This window comes from Oncorhynchus clarkii, chromosome 29 (assembly GCF_045791955.1).
Source record: "Oncorhynchus clarkii lewisi isolate Uvic-CL-2024 chromosome 29, UVic_Ocla_1.0, whole genome shotgun sequence".
Classification (NCBI taxonomy): Eukaryota; Metazoa; Chordata; class Actinopteri; order Salmoniformes; family Salmonidae; genus Oncorhynchus; species Oncorhynchus clarkii.
The window spans coordinates 29856470-29879809 of record NC_092175.1 but is presented as its reverse complement, the minus strand read 5'-3'; the positions used below and the strand labels follow the sequence as shown (position 1 = coordinate 29879809).

The window sequence follows — 23340 nt, the reverse complement described above, 5'->3', positions numbered from 1 at the left end:
ACAAAAAAAAGCCCATACCGATTAATTGGCCGATTTTATTAGAATTTTTATATATATATCATGCACACACACACATTTTTGTAATAATGACAATTGCAACAATACTGAATGAACAATGAACACTTATTTTAACTTAATATAATACATAAATACACACACACAGCTCTGAAGTGACAATGATACTGAAGAGTCTGCTTAGAAGACAAATACTCTTAACTGTTTGAATAAAAATAGAGTTTTAAGTTACCTGTGATGAATGCTGAAAACAAAAACTTTCATTTCTATATGCAGGAAATCCTATTTTAATAATGGGCATGGTAAGAATTGACAACCAAAGTGCGAGTCATAATTCCCATGACACCTAGCAAAATCTGAAAAGCGGTTCTTTCATTTATTCCATAGGATATTTTTAGATCCACTTAAAATAAGGTCTGTGTTTCGTGTAGGCTTACACCACCGTGCCAATTTTATAACTGTGTAGATATCCATAGGACAAGGTAACTCTGATCAATATTGGCTAAATATAAGCGAAGATCATTTTTTTTTGTAGAGTGGATTTATGAAAATATGTTGACAAATGTTACCTTATCCTAGTGAGATTTACATGGGTATCAAAAAGGCGGCCCAAACTGTTGCATATACCCTGACTGCGGGCAATGAACGCAAGAGAAGTGACACAATTTCACCTGGTTAATATTGCCTGCTAACCTGGATTTCTTTTAGCTAAGTATGCAGGTTTAAAAATACATACTTGTGTATTGATTTTAAAAAGGCATTGATGTTTATGGTTAAGTACACATTGGAGCAATGACAGTCATTGATTGATTGTTTTTTTTTTAATGCTAGCTAGCAACTTACCTTAGCTAACTGCATTAGCTAACAGGCAGGCTCTTCGTGGAGTGCAATGTAATCAGGTGTTAGAGCATTGGACTAGTTAACTGTAAGGTTGCAAGATTGGATCCCCCGACATGACAAGGTTAAAAATCTGTCGTTCTGCCCCCTAGGCCGTCATTGAAAATAAGAATGTGTTCTTAACGGACTTGCCTAGTTAAATAAAGATTAAATAAAGGTGTAAAAAAAGGCCCAAAAATACCGATTTCCGATTGTTATGAAAACTTGAAATCGGCCCTGATTAATCGGTCGACCTCTAGTGGAGATGTTGTTTCCTACCCTCACCACCTGGGGGCGGCCCTTCTCCTTCCTCCTTCTCCCGTAGTCCCCTCTCCTTCCCCTTACTCCTCTAGTCCCCTACTCCCCCAGTCCCCTCTACGTCCTACTTTCCCAGTCCCCTCTCCTTCCCCCTACTCCCCCATTCCCCTCTCCTTCCTCCACTCTCCCAGTCCCCTCTCCGTCCCCCACTTCCCTTGTTCCCTACTCTCCCAGTCCCGTCTCCTTCCCCCTACTTCCCCAGTCCCCTCTCAGTCCCCTACTTCCCTAGTCCCCTCTCCTTCCCCCTACTCCCCCATTCCCCTCTCCTTCCCCCACTCTCCCGGTCCCCTCTCCGTCCCCCACTCCCCTAGTCCCCTACTCTCCCAGTCCCGTATCCGTCCCCCTACTTCCCCAGTCCCCTCTCTGTCCTACTCTCCCAGTCCCGTCTCCTTCCCCCTACTTCCCCAGTCCCCTCTCTGTCCAACTCTACCAGTCCCCTCTCCTTCCCCCTACTCCCGCATTCCCTTCTCCTTCCCCCACTCTCCCAGTCCCCTCTCTGTCCCCCACTCCCCTAGTCCCCTACTCTCCCAGTCCCGTCTCCTTCCCCCTACTCCCCCATTCCCCTCTCCTTCCCCCACTCTCCCAGTCCCCTCTCTGTCCCCCACTCCCCTAGTCCCCTACTCTCCCAGTCCCGTCTCCTTCCCCCTACTTCCCTAGTCCACTCTCCGCCATGGCCACTCTCCCAGCCATACCCCTGGTCCACGTACAGGAAGTTGTGGTCGCCATGACCATCTATCCAGGGAGCACTGTCCTCTCCTTTTATTTATTTATTTCTATACAATTGAAGTTGGAAGTTTACATACACTTAGGTTGGAGTCATTAAAACACTCCACAAATGTCTTGTTAACAAACTATAGTTTTGGCAAATCGGTTAGGACATCTACTTTGTGCATGACACAAGTAATTTTTCCAACAATTTTTTACAGACAGTTTGGCCATAATGACCATTGTTATGTTTGGAGGAAAAAGGGGGAGGCTTGCAAACTGAAGAACACCATCCCAACTGTGAAGCACGGGGGTGTCAGCATCATGTTGTGGGGGTACTTTGCTGCAGGAGGGACTGGTGCACTTCACAAAATAGATGGCATCATGAGGGAAGAACATGATGTGGATATATTGAAACAACATCTCAAGACATCAGGAAGTTAAAGCTTGGTTGCAAATGGGTCTTCCAAATGAACAATGACCCCAAACATACTTCCAAAGTTGTGGCAAAATGGCTTCAGGACAACAAAGTCAAGATATTGGAGAGGGCCATCACAAAGCCCTCACCTCAATCCTATAGAACATTTGTGGGCAGAACTGAAAAAGCGTGGGCAAGCAAGGAGGCCTACAAACCTGACTCAGTTACACCAGCTCTGTCAGGAGGAATAGGCCAACATTTCCCCAACTTATTGTGGGAAGCTTGTGGAAGGCTACCTGAAATGTTTGACCCAAGTTAAACAATTTAAAGGCAATGCTACCAAATACTAATTGAGTGTATGTAAACTTCTGACCCACTGGGAATGTGATGAAAGAAATAAAAGCTGAAAGAAATAATTCTCTCCACTATTATTCTGACATTTCTCACATTCTTAAAATAAAGTGGTGATCCTAACTGCCCTAAAACAGGGAATTTTTACTAGGATTAAATGTCAGCAATTGTGAAAAACTGTGTTTAAATGTATTTGGCTACAGTGTATGTAAACTTCTGACTTCAGCTGTGTGTATATATATTTTTTTGTTTGTTACATAAACATTTTACATACATGGCACATTTTTTTTTACACAGTTACATAACAAAGACGCTTCATGAGGTAGTTACCTGGAATGCATTTCAATGAACAGGTGTGCTTTGTTAAAAGTAATTTGTGGAATTTCTCTCCTTAATGTGTTTGAGCCAATCAGTTGTGTTGTGACAAGGTAGGGGTGGTATACAGAAAATAGCCCTATTTGGTAAAAGACCAAGTCCATATTATGGCAAGAACAGCTCAAATAATCAAAGAGAAACGACATCATTACTTTAAGACATGAAGGTCAGTCAATCTGGAAAATGTCAAGAACTTAAAAAAAAAAAATCAAGCGCAGTTGCCAAAACCATCAAGCGCTATGATGAAACTGGCTCTCATGGGGACCGCCACAGGAAAGGAATAGCTGCTGCAGAGGATACATTCATTAGAGTTACCAGCCTCAGAAATTGCAGCCCAAATAAATGCTTCACAGAGTTGAAGTAACAGACACATCTCAACATCAACTGTTCAGAGGAGACTGCATGAATCAGTTCTTCATGGTCAAAATGTAGCAAAGAAACCACTACCAAATGACACCAATAAGAAGAAGAGACTTGCTTGGGCCAAGAAACATGAACAATGGACATTAGACCGGTGGAAATCTTGAGACTTTTGGTTCCAACCACCGTGTCTTTGTGAGACGCTGTGTAGGTGAACGGATGATCTCCGCATGTGTGGTTCCCACCGGGAAGCATGGAGGAGGAGGTGTGATGGTGTGGGGGTGCTTTGCTGGTGACACTGTCAGTGATTTTTTTAGAATATAAGGAATACTTAACCAGCATGGCTACCACAGCATTCTGCAGCGATACGCCACCCCATCTTGTTTGCGCTTAGTGGGACTATCATTTGTTTTTCAACAGGACAATGACCCAACACACCTGCCAAGCTTTGTAAGGGCTATTTTACCAAGAAGGGGAGTGATGGAGTGCCCTAAAACAGGCATCAGATTACCTGGCCTCCACAATCACCCAACCTCAACCCAATTGAGATGGTTTGGGATGAGTTGAACGCAGAGTGAAGGAAAAGCATTCCAGGTAAAGTTGGTTGAGAGAACCTGTGACCAGAAACAAGCTACATGGGGACGATACCAGAATAAATGATCTCATGATTCTGTTTCTTCACAGAGAAATCTGCAGAGCTGAGATTGTTATATAACATTCTGTTTTTGGCAAGAATGTTGTATAATAATTAATAATAGTTGTGCCTAATCAGTTAGTTAGGTACTCCATTTGCTGGTCCCCTTTCATTCAATGTTTAGCTTTACTTTTGTCATTGACTGCTACAATTAATTGGGGTCTCTGGAAATAATTTTGTCTCGGGCCTGGTGTTGAGCCATGAGTCTGTTCACACTGCCTCAGAGGACCCAAAGCTCCCCCAGGCTCAAGTCTTCAGGCTCTAGCAGTGTCCTAGTCAGTCAGTCAGCCCCAGAAGGTCCATTATGGGTGCCTGTCTGTAGGGGGGTTATGGGGTCGGCTGGTTGCTGGGACAGAGTGGACTGTAGTGTCCTGGTAAGTCAGTCAGCCCCAGAAGGTCCATTATGGGTGTCTGTTGGGGGTTATGGGGTTCTGTGTCAGAGTGGACTGGAGGGAGGGAGGGAATGGAAGTATTGCTGACTGTTCCTCCTGTCTTTCTTTGAGGATAATGACTATCTGCTGGGTTTCTATTCTGAGCCACTTCCTAATCTGACCCTAATGGGATTTACCCTGCTTCTTTCTTTATTTGGATGTTTACATGTGTGAGGAGCAGTGCGGCGTCCACGCTTGTTACATTATGTGTTGCAGCATGATGTGTGTTCTATCCACTGCTAGGCTGACACATTGACTTCCCCATTTGATTTAGAAATGGGATTTCAGCATAAGGCCATTGAGATGAGGCACATCGGCAGTAGAATAGATGGTCCTGTGAGTTGTCATGATATCAGTATTGTGACACCACAAAACTCTATTTTCCAGGGAAAAAAATAAACAGGAAGCAGAATGAACTCTATGGTCCTTTAAAAACCTGCTGTATGTAAAATATTGTGTGCTATATATTTTGTGTGAGGGGGGGGGGGGGGGGGGGGGGGATGTAACTCTGGAAGACAGCAGGAGGCTGTGTGTTTGAAACATTAGAATGTTTTTCTCTGCATGTTTTGTCATTGTTTCCCTGTCACAATACTTCAGAGTATCAAGATACTGGTATCGTGACAACCCTATTATATGGCATCACCAGGTTGCTAGCTACAGTCCTATCAAATTAATCCATTACTGGATGGACTGTATTGTCTGGCCCTCTAGGACAAGGGTTCCCACTTTCAGTCAGGCCCCCTTCCAACATTGGGGAACATCCTGACCCCCCCCCCCCCCCCTGCGCATACACGCCACATCTATTTCTATGGTCACATGCACTGTTCATGACACAAACTGTTCACACCCCTCTTGTTGGTGGAGAGAAAATGTTGCAGGTTTAAAGCTTATTTCCTGCAATTCTACACATTTTGTCATGTCTAAGGTGTATTGATGTGATATTTGAGGGAGTCAAACATTACAACAAAATCTAAGGGCTTAAAAACCCAGCTAAAAAATGTGAGCTGACATGGGCTAGTTGATCTTGACATTTTTGTCAAGTTATACATAGCTCTCTAAGGTATGCAGTCAGGGCATCAAATTAGCGTTTTGGTCTACCGGACACTATGGCAGGTAGATGTAAAAAAAATCTACTAGCCACAATATTTTTTTCACGCAAAAATTACACCGACAAAAAACAGATGAGCATGCTTTATGTTTGTAAAACAATACATGTATTACTAGTAACAAGTAATGTGGTATATTGTTTAATTACCTGAGTCTTTTGTGGAAACACTTTGAAAACAGCTACTGCAGCATTTCTTTGACTATAAATGTGATCATACTGGACCATTTATATTCACACATATATGTGGAGTCCTGACCACACCACCCGGTGAAATAAACATCTTACCCGGCAATGCCAAAATCTGTACATTTTTAGGCCCTGTATGCAATGACTGACATTACATCAGTCTTATTTTTTCAGAGGGGGGATTCCCCCCCTGCTGATCTACAGTTTGTGAACCAATATCTTCCTTCGCCACCTCCCTAGGAGTTTTGTCTGAAGCTTTCCTGGCTCTCCCTGTCACAGACTCCTTCCACACCTCTCAGACTAGATTTAACACCCCATCCTCCCGTCATCCTCCACGGTGTCCCCTCATGAACTCCCTCCGTTCTCCCCATCACACGTGTCCTTTATCTGTTGTCAGTTCATTTAGAGGAGGGACTGGGAAGGACACATTTTCATTTTCATTGGAATAATGTCCACATTTCTCACCATTATGCTTCCTGCTTATATTAGAGCGAATTGAGCTGAGGGAAGACAGACCCAGGAGAAGAGAGACTGTGAATACTCAATGTGAGACGGTGGATGCTCACTGTCTGCAAGGCATCACATTCTGCTGTATCTGCCGAGTATATGAGCCTGAAGTTCCTCTGTTCTTTCCCCTCATGGTTGCTCAGACACAGATCTGCCTGTGCATCTTGACATCTGTGTATTAAAGGGGACTCATTGTTGGAGTACAGATTTAACTAGTCCCAATTTTTATGTCTGAATTAGGGGGTGAGTCAGTGTGTGTGCGTACTTACCTCCATGAATATTTACCAGTATTTTAAAATAGCTCTGGTAGCAGGTAAACTGTCCCCTGGCAGGTCACCTCTTCCCTGTTTCCTAGTAGATGTGGTAGAGTAGTGCTGCCACTAGCTCAGGGGACGAGTGGTGTCCTATAGCAGAACATGGAGTAGCAGGCCAGTGACTGATGGAGCTGTCTATCCTGGTGGAGGGAGGGAGGCAGCATACCCTGGCCCAATCCTCTGGATTAAGACAGCCTCCCGTAGGGCAGGAAGAGAGAGCATGGAGCCTGCAGCAGGAGGACAGGGGGAGCAGCCTCACCGTCGCTCCGCCCTAAAGACCCCCAGCAGCCCTATCACTCCACCCCAACCCCCGGATCCCACTGAGAGAATTACGACAGACAGAATAGAACAAACAAATAACAGGCCCTGATCAACAGACAATAGACAGATCCAATCTGTTATCTGACCACTTAAACAAACATGCTGTGTCAGCTAATGGGCCTTTTAGTTAACTGTCTGTCTGGGGGTTTTAATCTGGATAGATCCTTCACGGGAGGGGAAGTGAGAGGGACCAGGCCGCATAGCTGTCGGGGAGGGGATGGGGGGGAGGGGTCACTGTAACCAGGTAGAAATCCTGTCCTCTCCTGTAGAGAATGAGAGAATGTCCCCCCCCTCCTTCCCCATGGTGTTAGGGCCTTAACTCTGACCATGCCACAGCTCAGTCAGACCACAGGGGAGTGGATGGGAAGAGGTTCTGGACAGGAGCAGTGCATGGCCATGGTGTGTCTCTCTCCTCTCCTGGCTGTTACCTGATTTTTCTCTCTGGGCGGCTGCTCTGTGGCTCTGCTCTGACATATTCATCAGCAGTCTCTCCTGATCAGAGTTCAGTCTTTTCTCCTGGGATCTGTCTCTGGCCAGGACGACATGGAGGAGTTAGTCTAGTGCACCCCACACCCCACCCCACACCCACACTCCACCCCACACCAACACCCACACCCCACACCAACTCCACACCCACACTCCACCCCACACCAACACCCACACCCCACCCCACACCAACACCCACACCCCACTTCACACCAACACCCCTACCCCACACCCCACCCCACACCAACACCCCTCCCCACCCCAACACCAACTCCCAACACCCCTCCACACCAACACCAACTCCCAACACCCCTCCACACCCCACACCAACACTCACACCAACACCCCTCCCCACCCTACACCAACACCAACACCCCAAACCAACACCCACACCCCACCCCACACCAACTCCCAACACCAACACCCCTCCCCAGACCCACACCCATCTCCATGTATTAAACAGCAGGATGTGATGTCTAGATTTCAAATCCCTCTAGACACTATGAAAGTCCTGCCTACTGCCTGGATCATGTCCGATGCGGTTTTTGAATGGGATTCAAGAGTATATCATCAAATTCATGAAAATGCAGTCATTGAATACATATTTAAGCAATAAGGCCCGAGGGGGTGTGGTATATAGCCAATACTGTACGTGAGTGAGGACCCAAAAGCGGTTTAACAAAAACAGAGTCCTTTAATGTCAAAACACAGGTAAGACATAGATCCTCTTCAAATGTATATAATGGCAAAATAAACAACCCGCAGAGAGGGCGACAAATAAATCATAAAGTCCTTCTGATATTCACAGAAGAGTTCCCCTTCTAGCAGCAGAGGAGAATAGCTGGGTTAGTGGCGACAGACTGCTGGTCTCTCTGGGTAGGCGCGGGTCGTAGAGGACAGAGGTACCTGATCACACGTAGCATCAGATGAACAGGCAGATTCCGACAGGACAGGACAAGGGTGAAGCAAACGAGACGATAGTTTGGTTCTGGCATGAGAAACTCAAACGAGAATCTGACAAAGACAGAAGCAGGAACAGAGAGAGAAATAGAGACCTAATCAGAGGGAAAAAGGGAACAGGTGGGAAGAGGGTGAACGAGGTAGTTAGAGAAGATGAGGAGCAGCTGGGGGAAGGAGAGGAAGAGAAGGTAACCTAATACGACCAGCAGAGGGAGACGGAGTGAAGAGAAAGAACAGGAACAAGACATAATATGACAATACATGACAAATACCATGGCTATGGGCTGTCTAGGCAGATTTCCTCTGTCCAGTGTCTGTGTTCTTTTGCCCATCTTAATATTTTCTTTTTATTGCCCGTCTGAGATATGTATTTTTCTTTGCAACTCTGCCTAGAAGGCCAGCATCCCGGAGTCGCCTCTTCACTGTTGACTTTGAGACTGGTGTTTAGCTGGTACTATTTACTGAAGCTGCCAGTTGAGGACTTGTGAGGCATCTGTTTCTCAAACTAGACACTCTAATGTACTTTTCCTCTTGCTCAGTTGTGCACCGGGGCCTCCCACTCCTCTTTCTATTCTGGTTAGTGCCAGTTTGCGCTGTTCTGTGAAGGGAGTAGTGCCCAGCGTTGTATGAGATCTTCAGTTCCTTGGCAATTTCTCGCATTGAATAGCCTTCATTTCTCAAATCAAGAATAGACTGACAAGTTTCAGAAGAAAGTTAATTGTTTCTGGCTAGTTTGAGCCTGTTATCGAACCGACAAATGCTGATGCTCCAGATACTCAACTAGTCTAAAGAAGGCCAGTTTAATTGCTTCTTTAATCAGAACAACAGTTTTCAGCTGTGCTAACATAATTGCAAAATATTTTTTTAATGATTCATTAGCCTTTTAAAATGATAAACTTGTATTAGCTAACAACGTGCCGTTGGAACACAGGAGTGATGGTTGCTGATAATGGGCCTCTGTAAGCCTATGTAGATATTCCATTAAAAATCAACCGTTACCAGCTACATTAGTCATTTACAACATTAACAATGTCTACACTGTATTTCTGATCAATTTGACAAAAAAAAAGATTTTCTTTCAAAAACAAGGACATTTCTAAGTGACCCCAAACCTTTGAATGGTAGTGTATCTTAAATGACTGCGTTTTCATGAATTTGATGATATACTCTTGAATCGCATTCAAAAACAGCAAGGGACATGATCCAGGAAGTTATGAGCAGTTTTTCCACAGGGGTCAGGTTCAAAAGCTGTTGGTGATGGCCAGATATTTATGTTCTGTGGAGGCAGATTGGACAGGTCAGGTCAGGTGACATTGACCCCTGGCACCAGGCCAGAGTGGATTGAGAAATTGATGTGTGTGTTTGTTTGTGAGGCGTGTGCGTCCTTTAATGAAGCAGTTTTGCCTGCGTCCTTCAAACAGATTTGACTGTGAGACGTTATGGTTATATAAGTATCTGCTGCTCACGTCATCCATTTGCGTACGTGTGTGGGTGTGTGTTAACTTTCGTGTGCAATTGAAACCATAGTTCTACTCCCCTTGCCAAGTCTGCATATGAATGACATTAATTGCCATGCAACTGGCCGTTTACTAAGCTAAATATTACACTCGTATACTAGAGAAGCTAAACTACAGGTATTGTACCATTCCATCCCTCACCTTTCTCCCTCCCACTCTCGGCCTCATTTGTACCGACCATATCTGTTCGCGCTAGTATTTGCATCGACCTTGTCATGTCATGCTAGAAAATGTGCCAAGTTAAAGTGTGAGCCTATTAGACTGCTGGAGATGTTAGGAATAGAATGTGGGGTTCTCCAAAGTCAACTTTGGGCTATTAAAAAGCATTTGTTAGGCTCTGAAAGTAACTCCACACCGTTTAAAAACTCACTCTCTCACCGCTTGTGTCACTCTCTGTTCCCCTGCAGGTTGGATGGTTTTCCCCCAGCCCCGGTCACAATGATAACCATCTCTCTCTGTTCCCCTGCATTTTGGATGGTTTTCCCCCAGCCCCGGTCACCATGATAACCATCTCTCTCTGTTCCCCTGCAGGTTGGATGGTTTTCCCCCTGGTCACCATGATAACCATCTCTCTCTGTTCCCCTGCAGGTTGGATGGTTTTCCCCCAGCCCCGGTCACCATGATAACCATCTCTCTCTGTTCCCCTGCAGGTTGGATGGGTTTCCCCCTGGTCACCATGATAACCATCTCTCTCTGTTCCCCTGCAGGTTGGATGGTTTTCCCCCAGCCCCGGTCACAATGATAACCATCTCTCTCTGTTCCCCTGCAGGTTGGATGGTTTTCCCCCAGCCCCGGTCACCATGATAACCATCTTTCTCTGTTCCCCTGCAGGTTGGATGGTTTTCCCCCAGCCCCGGTCACCATGATAACCATCTCTCTCTGTTCCCCTGCAGGTTGGATGGTTTTCCCCCAGCCCCGGTCACAATGATAACCATCTCTCTCTGTTCCCCTGCAGGTTGGATGGTTTTCCCCCTGGTCACCATGATAACCATCTCTCTCTGTTCCACTGCAGGTTGGATGGTTTTCCCCCAGCCCCGGTCACCATGATAACCTTCTCTCTCTGTTCCCCTGCAGGTTGGATGGTTTTCCCCCAGCCCCGGTCACCATGATAACCTTCTCTCTCTGTTCCCCTGCAGGTTGGATGGTTTTCCCCCAGCCCCGGTCACCATGATAACCATCTCTCTCTGTTCCCCTGCAGGTTGGATGGTTTTCCCCCAGCCCCGGTCACCATGATAACCATCTCTCTCTGTTCCCCTGCAGGTTGGATGGTTTTCCCCCAGCCCCGGTCACCATGATAACCATCTCTCTCTGTTCCCCTGCAGGCTGGATGGTTTTCCCCCAGCCCCGGTCACCATGATAACCATCTCTCTCTGTTCCACTGCAGGTTGGATGGTTTTCCCCCAGCCCCGGTCACCATGATAACCATCTCTCTCTGTTCCACTGCAGGTTGGATGGTTTTCCCCCAGCCCCGGTCACCATGATAACCATCTCTCTCTGTTCCCCTGCAGGTTGGATGGTTTTCCCCCTGGTCACCATGATAACCATCTCTCTCTGTTCCCCTGCAGGTTGGATGGTTTTCCCCCAGCCCCGGTCACCATGATAACCATCTCTCTCTGTTCCACTGCAGGTTGGATGGTTTTCCCCCAGTCCCGGTCACCATGAGCACCATCTCTCCCACCGACTTCGACAGCCAGGAGATCCAGCAGCAGTACAATGACATCAACAACCGCTGGGACCTGGCCGCAGAGACCAACTGGGACAATGAGAACAGCTCGGCACGCCTCTTTGAGCGCTCGCGCATCAAAGCTCTGGCAGGTGGGACAACCCAATGTGTTAGTGTGTGTGTATTGTGCATACATGTGATGTGTGTCAGGGTATAGGACCAGATGTGTGTTTCAAGTACACCCTCCTGTGCTGGAACATGACCAGCCATGCAGGTTGCAGTAGTGTGGAGGGCCCAGCAGAGGGAGCAACAGGCAACCAGAGGCAGCAGCATCAGGCACCTCTGTTTTGCAACAATACTGATCTCTCTGTGGTAGTCACAGTCTCAAACACACCCCACCCTTCACAGACACACCACACCACACTGGAGGAAAAACAACTGACACCACAACTCCAGACTGTGAGTACATGATAGTACACTGATACTAGTATACTGTTAAAAGGTTAGTCTCACCATCACACATTGAAAAGCAACCACTCTCTCTGTGGTAACAGCCCCGTTCAGACCCTGTCACCATCATAATGTCATATGTATGTTAATGTATGTAGATTTTTAACCACTAACCAAATGCCTTATGGATCAGTTATGGAAAGGAGAACAGAGCTGTGTGTTGGCTGTTTGTCATCTTCTCCCGACATAACTTCATAACACCACGGCAATAGATCACACTGAACTGACTAACAAACTAGTATGACCCGAGTTGTGGAGATGTGTGTGTGTGTGGTTAGAGGAGCTGTGTGTGTTTGTGTATTCATACAGTATTTTCCATAAGACTCCATAAGTGTGGGTGTGTGTGCTCTTTACTCCCTGGGAATGCTGCTGACACGTCTCCTTTTTACAAGTAGGGGCTTGATGTGCACATTCTTTGACACTTTGCAACAGCTACAGTAGCTCCCCCTCCCCCACAGCACCCTGCATTTCTTCTACACTTTTTCAGTGATTCCCCTAGGATTTTTGGGGGCAGCGGTGGCAAAGTTGGCGGGCTGGGGAGGGTGTGGCCAATGGTGCAGTTGCAAGGTTAGCTTGGGTGGGTGTGGCAAATGGCACGGTTTTAGAGGCCCTTTTCTTGCTGTTTTAAAGCAATTTTCATGCAATTTTACACATTTTGCCATGGGGTGGAGAAAATGTTGTAGTTTTAAAACTAGTCCCCTGCAATTTTACACATTTTGCCATGGGGTGGAGAAAATGTTGTAGTTTTAAAACTAGTCCCCTGCAATTTTACACATTTTGCCATGGGGTGGAGAAAATGTTGTAGTTTTAAAACTAGTCCCCTGCAATTTTACACATTTTGCCATGGGGTGGAGAAAATGTTGTAGTTTTAAAACTAGTCCCCTGCAATTTTACACATTTTGTCATGGGGTGGAGAAAATGTTGTAGTTTTAAAACTAGTCCCCTGCAATTTTACACATTTTGCCATAGGGTGGAGAAAATGTTGTAGTTTTAAAACTAGTCCCCTGCAATTTTACACATTTTGTCATGGGGTGGAGAAAATGTTGTAGTTTTAAAACTAGTCCCCTGCAATTTTACACATTTTGCCATGGGGTGGAGAAAATGTTGTAGTTTTAAAACTAGTCCCCTGCAATTTTACACATTTTGTCATGGGGTGGAGAAAATGTTGTAGTTTTAAAACTAGTCCCCTGCAATTTTACACATTTTGCCATGGGGTGGAGAAAATGTTGTAGTTTTAAAACTAGTCCCCTGTAATTTTACACATTTTGCCATGGGGTGGAGAAAATGTTGTAGTTTTAAAACTAGTCCCTTGCAATTCTACACATTTTGTCATGGGTCTGAGAGAAAAATTGCCGTTTCAAAGCTAATTTGATGAATTTTAATTTTACATTCTCCCTGACTGTCTAGTTTTTATTTTGGTGCTTGTTACTTCTCCAAGATGATCTTATTTAAAAAATATATAGCATAGGGGAAACTAGGTCTGGCCCCATTTAGTCGATAGGTTGTTGGTTGAGCAATATTTTTTTAGTCGAGCAGTGGCAAATAGTTAATTATTTTTCGTGGCACACAAGACACCTGTCTGATTTGCACCTGTCTCAGTGGACTAATCCATTGAGGAGGCCGCGGGGGTGCCACGGTCCAAGAAAAAGTGGAGTTTGGCTAAGCTGCACAAGGCACGTCGCTCTTCAGAATGCACTTTCTCCCGCTATTTCCTGCATATTCACTGCTTCATAAGTTCATTGTGTGCATTGTTTGCTGTTCATCAATTCCCCATTACATGTAATCACCAGTAGTAGCCTACATTTACCATTAGTTCCCATCATTTCTATAATAATTTGTTTGGTTATTGTCATTTCTGTTAATGCATTCAATATATTATTACAGTTGTTTACTGTTGTCATGGTCGGAGTGGACACGTTGTTTGCAGAACTCACAACCTATCTCACAACTTGTGAGAAACACGTTTTTTTTTTTAAAATTCCATTTGAGTTTTGTCAATTTATTCATCGTCTTGTTTGAAATGCTCCTGTCAATGTTGAGTAAGGACGCGCACCGGGTTACTCATATAAAAGTAGGACTATAGTTCCTCAAAGTATTAGAAAAATATAGGACAATAGTTCCTGTAGGACAATAGTTCCTGTAGGACAATAGTTCCTGTAGGACAATAGTTCCTGTAGGACAATAGTTCCTGTAGGACAATAGTTCCTGTAGGACAATAGTTCCTGTAGGACAATAGTTCCTGTAGGACAATAGTTCCTGTAGGACAATAGTTCCTGTAGGACAATAGTTCCTGTAGGACAATAGTTCCTGTAGGACAATAGTTCCTGTAGGACAATAGTTCCTGTAGGACAATAGTTCCTGTAGGACAATAGTTCCTGTAGGACAATAGTTCCTGTAGGACAATAGTTCCTCAAAGTATTAGAAAAATATTTCCAACTCTCTCCCTTTCAATAGCCACTCGACAAGAAAGGGAAAATGTAATGCTCTGATCCAGTGGAGATTTCATAAAATACCTGATTACTTCTTATCCCATGCACAAATAGCCCACAGCTGTGTCTGTCCTGAGCTCACTGGCACGGATATTTTATGCAATGTTGCAAGTTAGCTAGTGTGCGTTTCGTGCCGACCCAGTTGATAGTTGATACAATGTTTCAATTTCGCTGTAGACAGGCCATGCACAGCCAATGTGATTTATAGGATATTTATTTTATCAGGATATTTTCTACCTGCAGGCTGCAATGTTTTTATTTTTTGGCTACTGTAGGCTATTTTTACATAGTTGGCAATGGCAATAAAAGTTACTTTTAGATTTGTATAATTTTAATTTAAATAGAAGGATATCCACAGACAATGATTTTGAGGTAAAGATTATTATAAATGAAACTGTTCCACGAAAATAGACTTATTTAATCAAATGGCGTGCATAAAGCATCATACAATTTCAGTGCCTAATATATGAAAAATACATTGAGATGAATCGATTGACTAATATTTTTGTTGTTGTTGGGGACAGTCCTAGGAGAAACAGCCTTAGCCCACAGGATCTATGATCAGTCAGTCCATCGGTCACAGGATCTATGATCAGTCCACCTGTCTCATCTCTCTTTTCATCCTCTACTCCCCCTACACAGTGAAGGAGCTGATATCATCTCCTGGGCCCAGGCTCATTTGCATGGATTTGGCTCTCAATTTGTGGACTCCTCTATGCACAGCTAGCTCTAAATGTCCTATCTAGACTTCTGTAGTCTGAGGACAGAGTCTATATATAATGTGTAGCCTCTAAGGTTCATTACTTTACGAGCTATTAGAACTGTGACTTTGATCAGCAGCTCCCTGGTTACCTGCCTTTTTTCCTGTCATGACCTAGTAGTGCCTCCTTCCCTCAGGTGTTCATTTAAATGCTTCCGGCTTCTGTTTGTGTGTGTTGGTGTGATTCATCCAACTGTGTTCGTGGCCTAATAATATCTGACGTCCCGGGATGTCTTCACACACCTGACTGGTGTATCTTGGCCATGGGGAAGCTGTGGAGTGTGAAATGCCTGGAAGGTAACATGGCAGGTAAGAGCCAAGGTAAAACATGACAGACTGAGAGACTCGGGCAGAGAGAGCCATCGGAGGGACAGGGAGAGGAAAACGTGGAGGGTATGAAAGTGCAGGTAATGGCCCTCAGTGTGGAGCCTGAACACTGACAGCCTCAACTCGACCATGATGCCTCTTATTGACCTGCAGAGTGTGGTTGTTTCACTCCTGTGGTAACAGACATCTTTATCTCTCTCTCTTTCTCTCTCTCCACATCTCCTCACTGACTGGAATCCCTGGAATCCCTCTCCTCTGTTCCCCTGTCAGATGGTTCACTTCTCTCCCTTCCTGTTCTCTGCTCCACTGTCTCACTCATATCCGTAGGCCAGATCATTATCTGTAATTGCAGTGTGCTTCATACAGGAGCTCCTGCCAAATGGTTGCTTGAATACTTTTTTCCCCATTTGTTTTCAAAAGTTGCAGAAAGTGGTTGTTTATCCCTGGTTGTTTATCCAACCATCTGCACAGCAAGCAGACAAGCTGTTTATAGAGGAAGGAAGCCTCTTTATCCCAAGGCATAAGCATGCACGCACACGCACACACACACACACACACACACACACACACACACACACACACACACACACACACACACACACACAGAGAGAGAGACCTGCCCTCCTCATTACAGGCCTGCATGTTAACAGGGATGTTTGATATATGGTCTGGGCTGCGATGTGTCCGTCACTGAGCTCTGTGCTCTTCTCATCACCCCTGGCAACTGTGACAGAACCCCTCAACCCCCAGTGAGAGCCCTGCGTCTGTTCTCTGGGACTCATTAGGCCACTTCCTTCTATAAAGTCCTGGTCACTCTGAAGCCCCTGGCCCCTAGATCTTCTGCAGTCCACATGTCCCCTGTACTCTACCGTCTTAACAAACTTAAACCAAAGCATGCCAAACACAGCCTATTAAACAACGGACTGAAGACCAGTGCCCCCTGGATAGGGCAGGCTGTAGGCCTATACCCTAGGGGCTCCTGTATGATTAGCACAGACACTGGCTCTGACCTCTGCGAAACAAGTTTACCCAAACCTTTTCTGTAAGAAAGCTCATTTAATTTTGTCCTGTTTGTTTCTACTGAACAACACGGGTCTGGTGTGCCATATCCAGATCACTAGAGGACATTCTGCTGCTGCAGCAAAACGAGAGCAATGCACACACCTGTTATCTAGACTATTATTTCTGAGGAATGTATTGATATTTTTATTTTAGTAGCATTAAATCATTGTTTGTGTTAAAAGACATGTTGGAAATCATTGCTGAGAGGTTTTGATTAGGTGGGTCTCAGTAGACTGTGATTGCTCAGAGAAACCACATACGCGCACACACGTATACAAACAAAAAGCAGCAACAATCTCTTTCCTGCTCGGGCAGGAAAGAGATTGTTGCTGCTGCTGACAGTTTCTCAACTACTTCCTTCCTGTCTTAACACCTTATTTTAGTCCCATGCAGTGGAGCAGAAAGAGGACTAGAGAGATCAGATGTAAAACAGAGATGGAGAGAATGAGAGAACAACACAAGTATGGCTACTGTGATACACCTCACTGGCTGACCACACCTCCTACACTACCTACTTGGCATTTAAAAGGATTGGAATGATATACCTTCTGCCTCACCCTATTGTACGTTGCAGAATGGTTTAATCCACCTCTCCACTCCTCCTGTCGCCCCTCCTCCACTGATCCAGCCCTCTGCCTGCTCTTCCCTCAGGCTCCTCCCTAAAACACACCTTATGCTAATGCCCCAGCTTTCAGAGAGCAGCAGGCTCTGTTTACACAGCCGTCCGACAGCAGCCGGTTCTCCTGCTGTGCTGAAAACAAGGTGTGTGTGAGGCTGAATGCGCTCAAAGTTAGGAGGAACCGCAGAGCCAGTGTGTGTTAGTGTGAATGTGAAGAGAACCTGTGCTGCCCTAAAGGTTTCTACTTTGCTGAGAGGAGTGTACCAAAGACTTCAGAACAGGAGGGGAAAAGAAGAGAACATTTTGTTCTTAGTAAATACAACTTCTCCACCCTTGCACATACTACTGCTTTTTCAGTAAAGAAGTGAGAGGGGGAAGAAAAGAAAGGAGAAATCATTTTTTAAACTGCCTTTACACTCTGGTAGAGAAGAAGGACTTGGATTTGAGGAGGGAAAACTGTCCATAAAAAGCTTGTTTGGGATTTTACAGAATTTTTTTCAACTGAAACCTATAGATTATTGAGTAGAATCTACGGGTAGATAGCTACCTCCTGTCCTGGGGACAGCCCTGCTGGCCTTGTGCTATGCTGGAGAGCCCACTTGCCCAGACACACTGCAGAGCGCCATACCTGAGGAGGTGATTTAGGCTGAGAGGGAGAGCTCCAACATGGAGCTGGACCACCAGAGAGCAAAGGAGCCCTGTCTCTCCCCGGCAGCGTTTGTTAACCAGGTGCAGTACTCCAACATCCTGGAGGGGAGGTTTAAACAGCTGCAAGGTAAGAGCCAACTGCTATACTAGGCTGGATTAACACCTATTCTGGAATCTCCTAAACCTGCTTGAATAAGAAATGAAAGAAAGATGTTAAGAGCTTTTTGGCTCCTGATGTATTATATATTATGTTGAGCTAGAGTGCAGAAAGTCCATCCAATATTCACCAGTTCAGAGAGATGTGTCCCCAATGTGTCTCCTTTATTCCTGGTGTCCGTGGTAACCACTGGCCCGCTCCTGGAGAGTGTCCCTGTTTTTGTGGGCTGTATTTCAGAGGGTAGTTCCTGTCCCAGGTCCAGCGTCTTCAGGTCAGTTAGAGACACTGACTGGCTGGCCGACAGATCAGCTCCACCTGATCACCAGGCCACCTGGCCTTCCATATCCAATTACAGCCCTGGCCTCCGTCTGTGGCCTACGCCATCACCGTGACTATAGTAACGCAGGCACACAGTCAGATGAATACAAGTCAATAGCTGACTAACATCTAGCCTTGGAGGCTAAGGTTTTGCCATATTTTGTGGCAAAGGGAGATTTACCCATGCACTTGGTGATTCATTTAGGGCTTATCCCCTTATGCAAATATGGTAATCCCCCTTTTCAAGATGGCCATAATAGGGTTGAGGTGCTATAGCAGACTAGCAGTAAGGAACAGTGTAGTGTAGGTGTGTGTTGTTGTGTTTATTTTGTCTATCTGGGTTGTGTGTGACCAGGTGTGCCTGGTTCCTATGAGCTGCACTCCTCCCTAGTCATGGGCCAGTAGCCAGGTTTAGATTGGCAGGTTTAGAGTGTTATGCAGTCAATCAATGAAGCAATCACTAAAGATCACAACATTGTGCCGGTTTTCTCTGCTTCCTCGTTGTCGTCTGGAATGGAGCGTGTTCAAAGAGTTGACTTGTGGGGCAAGTCAACACACACCCTATGTTTGACATTCTTTGTGTGCTCTAATGATATTTCACCTCCTGGATTGGGCAATCAGTCCAGTGTCACTAAAGGCTCAAACACATGGCACAGAATGTGGATCTCGCGTTCTTTTGCCGATCGCTCAGCGAACTGTGTTTTAGGGACCACCCGCTTTAGTCGTTATTGTTATTCATTATTTATTCCTCGTCACTATTTTGTATTTTTATCTTTAACTCTACGTTGTTGGAAAAGCACCCGTAAGTCAGCATTTCACTGTTAGTCTATAACTGTTGTTTACCAAGCATGTGACAAATAAAATTTGATTGGATTTAGACGTCTGACATTTTTCACACGATTCTACATGGAAAATCTGTTCGCAAATTACGTTCAAGGTGCTAAGTACTCTCGGCCAGTAAACTCTATTGGTGTTTCTGAGCCCTAAAATAGAGTTTGGGATTGATTTACTCCTTTAAATTCCCAAGTTGTATAACCTCCTTGACTCCCCCTCCTCTCACCACAGTTCAGTCCTGTGTGTCTGTCTGTCTGTGTGAGATCCCCCTCTTCTCACCACAGTTCAGTCCTGTGTGTCTGTCTGTGTGAGATCCCCCTCTTCTCACCACAGTTCAGTCCTGTGTGTCTGTCTGTGTGAGATCCCCCTCCCCTTTACTAGTCAGCATGATTTTTCTCTGTGATAAATCCCTCACTTGAGATCCTATCTGTCACTTCCCATGTATTCAAAAGAAAGTCAACCTGTGTGTGTGTGTGTGTGTGTGTGTGTGTGTGTGTGTGTGTGTGTGTGTGAGAGAGACACACACCCATTCCATCTCCTGATAGGGGCTGATGTACCCAAGCGTAGCTGTAGTTACAGACAGGGGCTACATGAGGGCTTAGGTGGAGATAAAATGGCTACGATGACCGTTTCCAAATCATCTGCGGGACCAACAGATATTTTCATCCCAAAGTTGTCTGTCTGACCACCCGCTCTTTCCCGCAGCATGAAAAATGCCGACCGCACTGCAATAATCTCTGTTGTGACCCGCTGGTCCTTCGGCCATCCCGCAGGAATGCAGCCCTCTACCCCCGATGACTTTCCTGATCGTCAAGAATGTGAAATATAATTTTCCCATTGGCAAAACATACTCAACATGGTAAACACTTAACCACCAACACTGGGTGAATGTGTAACGGTTGAAAGTACTGTTGATGAGTGTTTGTTGTTTCTTGGGAGAATGCTTCCCCGAGCACCACAGTACAGATCATATCAGCTGTGTGTTCATCACAATAAGATGAGCTAGGAGCCCTGGTTGTTTAACATGGTAAACAAAACCATCCGTAACCAGTCTGGTGGGTGCCTCAACACAAACAACACACCTGCTACAGTAAGTGATACAATCATCACTTTAACCGACCCAATGTTGGTTTAATAAAGTGTGAAAGATATTAAGTGCCAAGGTGATAGGCATGGTGAATTTGGTTAGGTAGTGTGTCATGATTTAAAGGGTCACTATCCCTGGTGCCAGTCACCTCTGCCTCCACCGCTGTCTGAGTAAACACTGACGTGGGCTTCAGGAGGGGACAGCTCAGTAGCCGTTAGTAGTGTGCCTCTATTCTAACAGAAGGAAAGGACAGGAAAAGATACACTCATTTTTAGAGAGCATGACACAGCTGTTGTGTTCGGGAGCGTGTGTATTATGGCCAAATTGGTACCAACGTTTTCAGGATTGTTTTAGTCCAGTGAACAATGTTTTAGTCCAGTGTCACTAAAGGCTCGCACACATGGCACCAAATGTGGATCTTGCGTTCATCTGCCATTCGCACCTTCAACACGTACAACTATAGGGTGGAGCTGGTCTACCTGATTGAAACACACTTAGGACCATAAAACCATTGATTCAATCCTGCTGTTGACCAGATAAGAGGTCAGAGAATGTCAGTTTCTTCGACTGGGGATAAGGGTCATTCCAACAGTCATTACGCACCTTGTGGAATTGATTTGAAAATAATGATCTTGCACTGTCACATCTTACATAAGGGTGAGGTTGGAGTGTGATCTATGTGATAACAGTGGAATGCTAGTTCCTGTAGGGTAGAATGTAATGGTTAAACTGATAGCATGGTCCATAGAGATATTTGACTAAGTGAAAAGAACTGTCAAACCAAGGGTCACAGCACAGGGGCTTTTTGAATCCTCTTCAGACCAGATTGGCTGTGTTAGCGTAATTGGAGTTGGTCGAGCAGAGAGAGGCCATCATTGTGGCTAACTTTGGTCTCAGGCAACCTGATGCACTGTAGTAGTGTAGGCTACTTATGTAGATACAGATTAAGTTCTTGTCACCTAATCGCGATTGTGTCCATTTGGAGCATTTAAGCCCTGTGGAGTCTACGTAAATGTTAAGGGATTATGAGACTTGGACCGGTCTTCCTTCCTCAGGCCATTGGCACGCTTAGGCTCCATTTTCTCAGCATTTTGTTCCTTTACTTTATTTAAGAAGTGAATAGGCACTTAATGAGATCCATGTCCCATTCTAGGGTCACATTACAGATGTAGTAGCAGGCTATCCATAGACTCTATATTAACTCTAACCTCCTAGTGAAGGCAGCTCCAGCTAGAGGCCTCCAGCTCAGAATCACATTTCCAAGGTTAGGATATATCCTACATACACACGATACCTTATCGACAAGAATGCTTTTGTTGACACAGTTCTATTTTTATTTACTGTTTCCTACTTGAGAAAGTAGAAGAAGAATGATGTTTTGGGGGGCTTGAGGGCATTTAGCTGCTCCCTGCCTGCTGGTTGATGCCCATTTTGTGTCCAGATGTTATTATGACTGAGGGATGCCTCTGCTCTGCCTTCATCCTATAGGACTGGCCTTGGCCGCCCTCTGCCCCTTCTCTCCCCCCTAGCAGCCCCTTCTCTCCCCACTAGCAGCCCCTTCTCTCCCCATTAGCAGCCCCTCCTCTCCCCACTAGCAGCCCCTCCTCTCCCCACTAGCAGCCCCTCCTCTCCCCACTAGCAGCCCCTCCTCTCCCCACTAGCAGCCCCTCCTCTCCCCACTAGCAGCCCCTCCTCACCCCACTAGCAGCCCCTCCTCTCCCCACTAGCAGCCCCTCCTCTCCCCTCTAGCAGCCCCTCCTCTCCCCACTAGCAGCCCCTCCTCTCCCCACTAGCAGCCCCTCCTCTCCCCACTAGCAGCCCCTTCTCTCCCCACTAGCACCCCTTCTCTCCCCACTAGCAGCCCCTTCTCTCCCCACTAGCAGACCCTTCTCTCCCCACTATCAGGAGCAGCTGCACATGGCAGAGAGAGAAGCCTTGACCTGGGCAGGGTCCATAGCTCCACCTTCCCCAGTCACCATAAGACTGGCCTACTAAGTCAAGAAAAGTTTAACCTCTCTTACTCTAAATTGCCCTCTCTGTTTCTCGCATTCAGTGTTTTTATTGGGGTTTACGTGGACAGAGCTGGCACTAGATCAGGCGACACGCTCCATTTGTTTTTATGCCTGTGCCCACAAACTGTAAAGAAATCAAAATAACCGGCATCACACGTGGCTAGTCTGGTGGAGCAGCCCTGCTCTCTGAAGTTTTCAGCAGTATGGGCGGTTATGTTATTGTAGAGGGGAGGAGGTGTGTTTTTGTGTCCTTCTGCATTTGTCCTTCAGCATGCTATCCTTTTTCAGACATCTTTAGCCTGCTGTCATGCTATAATGTGAATTTCAGGAGAAGTCCTTGCCCTGGCGCTAGTACAGTGAATATGACAGTAGCACACTGTGCCTGTTCAGCCAGCCATCTTGCTGTACTGTCCTTGGCTAACCCACAGAGGACAGGTGAGCCGTGTCCAACAAAGATGTAGCACTGTACTATCAGGGGACTATAAATGGTGGCTGAAGAAAAATGCCATCAGTTAAATTGATCCCTGTACCAATTCTAAGGCTTTTGGGTATGTTACAACCACAGCCGTTGCCACATTAGTCTTGCTCAGAGACTCAGTGTTTTGGTGGAGCCTGTGTGAGGAAACTCTGTGTGTGTTTCTCTGTGTGTGTATGTAGGAAGTGGTGTGTGTGGTTTAGGCTGCCTTTGATCTCAGATATCTGCTTGGGTAGTGACAGTTGAAGCGGTTAGTGCTGACATGAGGGTGTGGTGGATGCCTGCAATTCCCTCACTTCCTCTAGGTGGGTTTGTCTCCATTGATTTTTATACAACCCAGGTATCATACATAGAGGGACCTGGTTGGATGCAACATTTCCTGTGATGCCTTTATTGCCTAAACTGGTCATGTGAACCAAACCGTTGCTCGACCTAAC

General features: G+C 45.6%; 1 protein-coding gene across 6 annotated transcripts in view; it reads left to right on the top strand.

Annotated features, from left to right (window-relative positions):
• Window positions 1-23340, top strand: part of LOC139387895 (spectrin beta chain, non-erythrocytic 1-like) — a 96463-nt gene that overhangs the window by 13841 nt on the left and 59282 nt on the right. For 3 of the 6 annotated variants that reach the window (XM_071134242.1, XM_071134240.1, XM_071134239.1), the window contains exon 2: window positions 11570-11757. In XM_071134242.1, coding sequence (XP_070990343.1) covers window positions 11601-11757 — 157 coding nt within the window. In that variant the 5' untranslated portion in view covers window positions 11570-11600. Of the gene's footprint in view, window positions 1-11569; window positions 11758-17475; window positions 18148-23340 lie in introns of those variants that run through there. The other 3 variants (XM_071134244.1, XM_071134241.1, XM_071134243.1) reach the window with 2 other exon arrangements.